At 44.3% G+C, this 7,614-nt stretch overlaps 1 protein-coding gene across 1 annotated transcript; it reads right to left on the minus strand.

The window, feature by feature from the left end:
- Positions 1-605: 605 nt before the first annotated feature.
- Positions 606-1,868, minus strand: LOC119324618 (ervatamin-B-like). Its single transcript, XM_037598391.1, has one exon. The coding sequence runs from the start codon at positions 1,717-1,719 to the stop codon at positions 640-642; it is 1,080 nt and encodes a 359-aa protein (XP_037454288.1). The 5' UTR covers positions 1,720-1,868; the 3' UTR covers positions 606-639.
- Positions 1,869-7,614: the final 5,746 nt, after the last annotated feature.

Raw genomic sequence — 7,614 nt, forward strand, 5'->3', positions numbered from 1 at the left:
TGATCGTCTAGTGGGAGTCTGCCCATGATCCCCCAAAGCGCTCCGAATCGAGAACTGGACCGTGCGCGCAAAGATACATGTTAGCATGATGTGGTTAATCATCTCGTCATGCCGATCGCATAGAGGGAATGAATCCTGGTGTGGTAAACCTCAGTGAGCAAGCCTGTCAGATGTCCAACATCGATACCGGAAAGCCAACCACAAGAAGAAAAGGCATTGAATCGGTGCCTTTTGTTTCCAAACAAAATCAGAGTATGGAGCCACCATTTGTCCCGCAAATTTCTGCGGATCATCGTGGAGACTCCATTGGTCTATGTACTTCTGACTCTAATCGCGTTTGTTTACCTAATCTGAACCATATATTTAACACCTAAAGGTTAAATATTAATTTTTTTTGGAGAAATTTATGTGTTCTCCGAGAATTAATGTGAAGGCTACATTAATGCATTTAATCAGTAATTATAAGATAGGAGTGAATCAAATGAGAAAAGACGGTAGAGAGAAATAAATTATAGTACAAATCAATAGTAAGTCTAGCTGTGCATTCAATGTTGATCACATGGTTACACAGATGAACACCGGTTTCCTTTTTAGATACACTGCCATTAAATTATTTTCATGATATCATTCCTACCTTTCTTACTTATATTTCACTGGGTACGATGCATGCACCAGGATGCCACATAAGCCCTTCTTGGCGGGACCAGCACCACGGGCCATACGGATGTAGCCGTTTTCACCCCATTTTTCTCCCCATGAGTTTTTTATTATCCAGTAGTCTATGCGTTTCTTGGGGTCATGCTCATCGGTGGTGCCATAGCCCACCACCGTCATTCCGTGGGTCTGATTTGTCCCACACGGACCCACAAAGACACCTCCTCCATAACGTCGGAAGCTCTTTGTGTCAAGCAACACAACGACAGGTTGGGCCGCCACCGCCTGCAGCAATGCCACCTCATCATTATTAGGCACCCATTTGAAGCCGTCGATGGTGACGACGGGGTTCTTTCTTTTTGGCACCAAGCAATAGCCATGCTCACCGGCAATGTATGGGTAGTCAGCCTCTGTGGCGATGCCGCCGTTGTTGATAATGTACCTGAAGGCCGATGGCACTCTGCCGTTACGACAGCCAAAACTTCCCTTGTCACAGTCTATGAGCTGCTGCACGGACAACGACTTTAGACTCCTGGTCCTTATGGAGTTGATGCCCTCCACTGCCGCCGCCGGCGCGAAAGCCCAACAAGCTCCGCACCCTCTCTGGATCTTCACGCTTGTCACTGCCGACGGGCGTTGGTCATACCCTGTCATCCGCCAATCTACAAACATTGGGAAGTCGTTGCACGCTGCAACGGCACCCTGTGTGAACCGGCCTTGGCGTCGCTTCCCGCCATCTGACAGGAGGTCAGAGCAGCGACAGTGCGTGTGGTCAATCTCTTCATCGGTCATGTCACCAAAGAGGTTGAGGCTCAGCTTGTAGGGTGCGTCCCCTTGGTTGAATTTGTGGATCATGTGAGCATTCTCCTTGAATACGCTGAAGCGCATGGCCTTGTCACGAAGGTCGCGCCTCACATTGTGATGCCCAGACCAGCGCTCGTACAGTGCCCATAGGGACTCCTCTGACGTCAAGTCTCTATCAGTGATGTCCATAGAGCTCGCCACCATCATAGCGGCAGCAAGCACAACGGCCATGAGTAGTATTATTGCAATTTCTCTTGCCATTGTAAGTACTAAGCGGTTGCTTCAAGTGTCCTAGGTATCTAACTGTGTAGCGCACGTTGTCCTAGGTAGCTTTCATCCTCCTTATATAGCAGAATTCTCGTGGTGCACACACAGTTTCTGTGTATACCCTGAATAAACTAGGAATTGCTGAAGTAGTGAACCGACCATAGGCAAGGTTATCACCAGAAAATTTTGAGGTACACAATGAATCTGGAATCTGCTAGTAATTGTTAGAGATATTTGTGCATATGTAGCACATATCAAAGTAGTCTATCTCTATATATGTATTTGAATTTATCTATATCTATATCTATCTATTTATCTATCTATCTGCGTATACTCCGAATTTAAGAAATGGTGAAGTAATGGACCGATCGTGTAGGCAAGGTCGTCACTAGAAAATTTTGGGCTACAAGGTGAAGCTGGTAGTAATTGCTAGAGATATTTGTACATATCTAGCACATATCAAATCTGTCTATCTCTATATCCATATCTATCTATCTATCTATCTATCTATATATCCATATCAAATCTGCTAGTAATTGTTAGAGATATTTGTGCATATGTAGCACATATCAAAGTAGTCTATTTCTATATATGTATTTGAGTTTATCTATATCTATATCTATCTATCTGCGTATACTCTGAATTTAAAAATGGTGAAGTAGTGGACCGATCGTGTAGGCAAGGTTGTCACTAGAAAATTTTGGGCTACAACGTGAAGCTAGTAGTAATTGCTAGAGATATTTGTACATATCTAGCACATATCAAATCTGTCTATCTCTATATCCATATCTATCTATCTATCTATCAAATCTGCTAGTAATCGTTAGACATATTTGTGCATATGTAGCACATATCAAAGTAGTCTATGTATTTGAATTTATCTATATCTATATCTATCTATTTATCTATCTAGCTATCTGCGTATACTCTGAATTTAAGAAATGGTGAAGTAGTGGACCGATCGTGTAGGCAAGGTCGTCACTAGAAAATTTTCGGCTACAAGGTGAAGCTGGTAGTAATTGCTAGAGATATGTGTACATATCTGGCACATATCAAATCTGTCTATCTCTATATATCCATATCTATCTATCTATCTATCTATCTATCTATCTATCTATCTAGCTTGTGTTTGTGTTGGTTCGGGCGTGTGTGCCCGTGTCTTCTATCTATCTAGTTTTATGTTTTATGAACTATATGTTGTAAGGGGATGCCCCTCTATATGTTCTATCTATCTATGCTACTAGGGTACCCGATGCCCCTCTATCGTGCTATCTATTAATGTTTTTTCGAGCTAGTGCTATCTATTTTTTTTTGATTTGTGCTATGGTGTTTTCAAAGTTTCTCCATTGCATTTTATTTATGTGGCCATGTGAACTAAAAAATGCACTAAAACATGATCCAATCATATAAGTTGTTGTTAGCACGTGTCTAGTAATTATCTTCCTTTTATGTTTTATGCACTATATGTTGTAAGGGGATGCCCCTCTATGTTGTAAGGAGATGCTACTAGGGGCACACTAGATGTCTTCTTTTTTTGAGAGGGGCACAAACTTTTTCGGTTGAAACACACGAGTAAAAACTTTGAAAACACCATAGCACAAATCAAAAAAAATAAAAATGGTGCTTGGTTGAAATAAACTAGAACCAAACAATTGCAACTTTTTTGGTTCACAAAGACTGCAAGTTAGACTGCTAACTAGAACCAACCTTTTGTTTTAGCCGAAACAACACGGGACCCTACAATCGGACACGATAGCTTATGCATAAAAGTAGCTCAAATAATTATCAGATGAGTTATCTAAAAAAAGGTGAAGGCAGGAAACTTAAAATTTGTGAAATAACCTAAAGCCGAAAAGATATATCGATGTCAATGACCGTGTGCACTTTTTTTTGCACTAGCTACACTTCTTTTATCAATGGACCTGGATATGTTCTATTCGGCTCTACCTAACTTCTATATGGGCCTGGCCTTTTCGGGCAACTGTGGACGAACCTTTTTTTTTTCCTTTTCTCCCTCTACCACTGAAACTGAAACTGATGACGAACTGAAGAACTGAAAAAATGAAACAGAGTGGAGAAGGCATGCCGAATTCGTACAGCGCAACACTTTTATTCAAATGTACATATCATTACGATTACAATGATGCCCAATCTATTCACTTACGACTAATTATCATCACATAAACAAATGCGAGAGCAATTACACAAACATAAAAAAGTCCGGCCATCATCCCCATCAAATTGCCCTGCTTCTGCAATTCGATGAGTTTCTTCATCTGCTTGTTCAGCTTCTTCAGCTCTGCCGTAACTCCTGCATCCCCCACAGTAGCACCCATGAAAGGGCGGGCGCCCCCAATGGAATTGCCAGATCCAGATGCGCCCGATCCAAACTTGCCCAACTTCTCCGCCTCCAACGGTAAATCGAGCTCCGCTGATGCACCCTCCAGTTGAATCCGCTCTATGTACTCATCTAGCCACTCAAAATGGGTGCATTGCTTCAATTTCTAAAATCGGAAAGATGAACCCTAAATCCCAAATCCGATGGGGAAAAATGGGCAAATATGAAATTGGGAGACAAAAACCAAAATTGGCATATTGAGAAGTAAAATCTCACCTTTCCCTGCTCTGGTTTGCTCTCGCATTTCACGAATTCCCGCCCAAGGTTGCCATTCTTGTCGGTCGTTGTGACTAGCCGCTTCAGGGGTGCGATACGTGGGCATGCAAGGCACCTTGTCATGGGCACTGCGCCATAGCGCGGCCATGAGCGGCGGGAGACTGAAGCAGAGCTCGACATTGCTAGGTCGCGTCCCGGAACGGCGTTGTTGCCCGTCATCGCCGGAGAAGAAGAACAACAACGGTCGGGGAGGGGGGGGGAGGATGGGCTCGGGTGCAGCACGGCTCGGGGCACGGCTCGGTGTCCTCTTGTACCAATGCTGACCTGGATAAGTTAGTGGGTCCCAAGCTGTGGATCCCGCTCACCTGACCAATGCTGAGTTCGATAAGTTAGTGGGTCCCATGTTGTGGGTCCCGCTCACCTGATTCGAGTTTTAAACATGTGTCTTTGGATTAGGCAGCAGTGTCGCATGGGAGCTATTTTTTCCAACGCAGATGTCGCATGCGAGCTATTACAACCAACTACGTCGCATGAGAGACAATTCACACCAACGACGTCACATGGGAGCTATTTGCCCAATTTTGGAGAGAGACAACACGGACGCACACCTAGCCGCCGCCACCAAGAACCCTAGCTTTCTGCCTCCCACCGGCGCTGGCGCCGGTCCATCCCGTCTCCGGTGGCCGTATGGCCATGGAGGCGGAGTGGATCTCGGCCCTTGCCGGTGGGAGGGCTCCATTTTTAGATCTTTTTTTGAGCTTTGTTAGGGTTTGTGTCCTGCTCAGGAAGGCGAGACGGTGGCGGCTCCCTGAAGATGGAATAAAGGTCTCTCCTCCTAGCCCCCGTTCCGGTGATGCGTCTTGCATCGTCGGTGGGCGTGTAGAGTTGTGTCTCCGGCAGATATGTCTTTGGTGGATTTCCTCGGATCTGTTTGTCGTTCGTCTTCGTTCGTGTGTTTCAGGTTGGATCCTTTTGATCTACACTCTTCATCCGCGGCGGTTGCTATTCTGGTGCATTGGTTCTATGAGGCCTTAGCACGACGACTTCCCGACTGTCTACTACAACAAGGTTTGCCCGGCTCTGGCGAGGGAGGGGCGATGACAGCGGCGCGCCTTCGGCTCGCTTCAGTGCTTGTAGTCGTCGCTAGGTGGTCTACGGATCTGGATGTAATTTTTATTATTTCTAGTTTTCGTTCTACTACTGTGATTGAAGATGAATAGATTGGAAGTTTTTCCCGCAAAAAAAAGGAGCTCTCAGTGGTGAGGGCATGGACAGATGGTCGTTCTCCAACCGCATGAACTGATTGCCGAATGCTTGTGGGCGGAACATGGAGCCGTCGTACCTGAGAGATGTTCCAAAAAAAAAAAAACCGTTACCTGACCGTTAGACCTTGTGCATACTGTGCTGAGCATCCCTCTCCTGTTCTGCTCCTGTGCTTGCAGCCATGCCAGTCTGTGCACATGGTTTTTGTGAGCTGCATGCACCCTGTAAATTGCTTTCTTTCTCGATCCGTATATATCAATTAAAATGACACACAAGCTTTCGTATTCACAAAAAAGGATCTCACTGATGCCATGGCCATCATGCCTTCTGTATAGGGCATACGGTTATGCCTTTGGGCTATATGTGAGATATAATTCTGCAATATATTTGGCGTTGGTGCAGTGCGGGTTCATGGAAAAACGGAAGAGGATGGTGAGGAGAAGAGGACGATCGTAGGAGAGGTAGAGAACGCATCTAGTCATGAGGGACACTTTTCGGAAGGGACACTTTTCGTGGTACTCAAAGCCAAAGATGGCGACGACTGTTGCAGGTGTGTTGAATTTATGTCCATGCCCTCTCAGCGCTGGTGTCAAGAAAGAAGGAAGCAGCGTGGCGGCAATTGTACCGTGGTCGAAGATGATGACCTGTTTGTGACTGGTTGCAGATCTTTCTGCTGCAGGGATCTTCTTTCAAGATTCAGGTATGATGACACAGGGCTCCGGAGATCTTCTTGTGTTATGGTTGTCTTAGGATACTCTAGGTGTTCATGATCCTTTGTGTTTGCGTTTCAGTGTGCTTGTAAGAGTCAACTACTTTGTACTGATTCGTAATTTGAATGAAGAATTTCTCTCGAAAAAAGAGAAGGCATCTAGTCATGAGGGGTAGAGATGGTGCATGTACAATTGTTTTTACCTGACTATTAATCTGTACTTTTAGGACTCTAATCACGTTCGTTTACATGATCTGAACAGTATATTTAAGATTTAGAGTTTAAATTTACTTGGTTTCTATGAATTATCTTTATCTGGAATACGCCATATATTAAAGTAGAAGAATGGGTATAGAACCCACCACAATGTACACGATGTTACATGAGAGATGAGAGTGATATCACTCTCCATCCACTACCACACTCCTCTCAACTATACAAACTACTGATATCCCTGCCAACCTTAGCTAGATCAGCAAAGAAAGCGCCCAAATCTTCCTTGAGCAAGCCTGCCGATCTCCACGCTCTTCCTTCTTGTTCGATCATACGAAGTACCTGAGATGTTGAAGGTGATGCACCATCAAATACAATTGTGTTTTGATGTTTCCATTATTCCCCTTGTGTTAGCGTTACGAGGGTCCTCAAAGCTTTCTGTGTGCATCTGTTCGATCTCCTCGTGTTGCGCCAATCTACAAGGTGATCGTCTAGTGGGAGTCTGCCCATGATCCCCCAAAGCGCTCCGAATCGAGAACTGGACCGTGCGCGCAAAGATACATGTTAGCATGATGTGGTTAATCATCTCGTCATGCCGATCGCATAGAGGGAATGAATCCTGGTGTGGTAAACCTCAATGAGCAAGCCTGTCAGATGTCCAACATCGATCCCGGAAAGCCAACCACAAGAAGAAAAGGCATTGAATCGGTGCCTTTTGTTTCCAAACAAAATCAGAGTATGGAGCCACCATTTGTCCCGCAAATTTCTGCGGATCATCGTGGAGACTCCATTGGTCTATGTACTTCTGACTCTAATCGCGTTTGTTTACCTAATCTGAACCATATATTTAACACCTAAAGGTTAAATATTAATTTTTTTTGGAGAAATTTATGTGTTCTCCGAGAATTAATGTGAAGGCTACATTAATGCATTTAATCAGTAATTATAAGATAGGAGTGAATCAAATGAGAAAAGACGGGTAGAGAGAAATAAATTATAGTACAAATCAATAGTAAGTCTAGCTGTGCATTCAATGTTGATCACATGGTTACACAGATGAACACCGGTTTCCTTTTTAGATACACTGCCA

Source organism: Triticum dicoccoides, chromosome 6B, assembly GCF_002162155.2.
Source record: "Triticum dicoccoides isolate Atlit2015 ecotype Zavitan chromosome 6B, WEW_v2.0, whole genome shotgun sequence".
Taxonomy (NCBI): Eukaryota; Viridiplantae; Streptophyta; class Magnoliopsida; order Poales; family Poaceae; genus Triticum; species Triticum dicoccoides.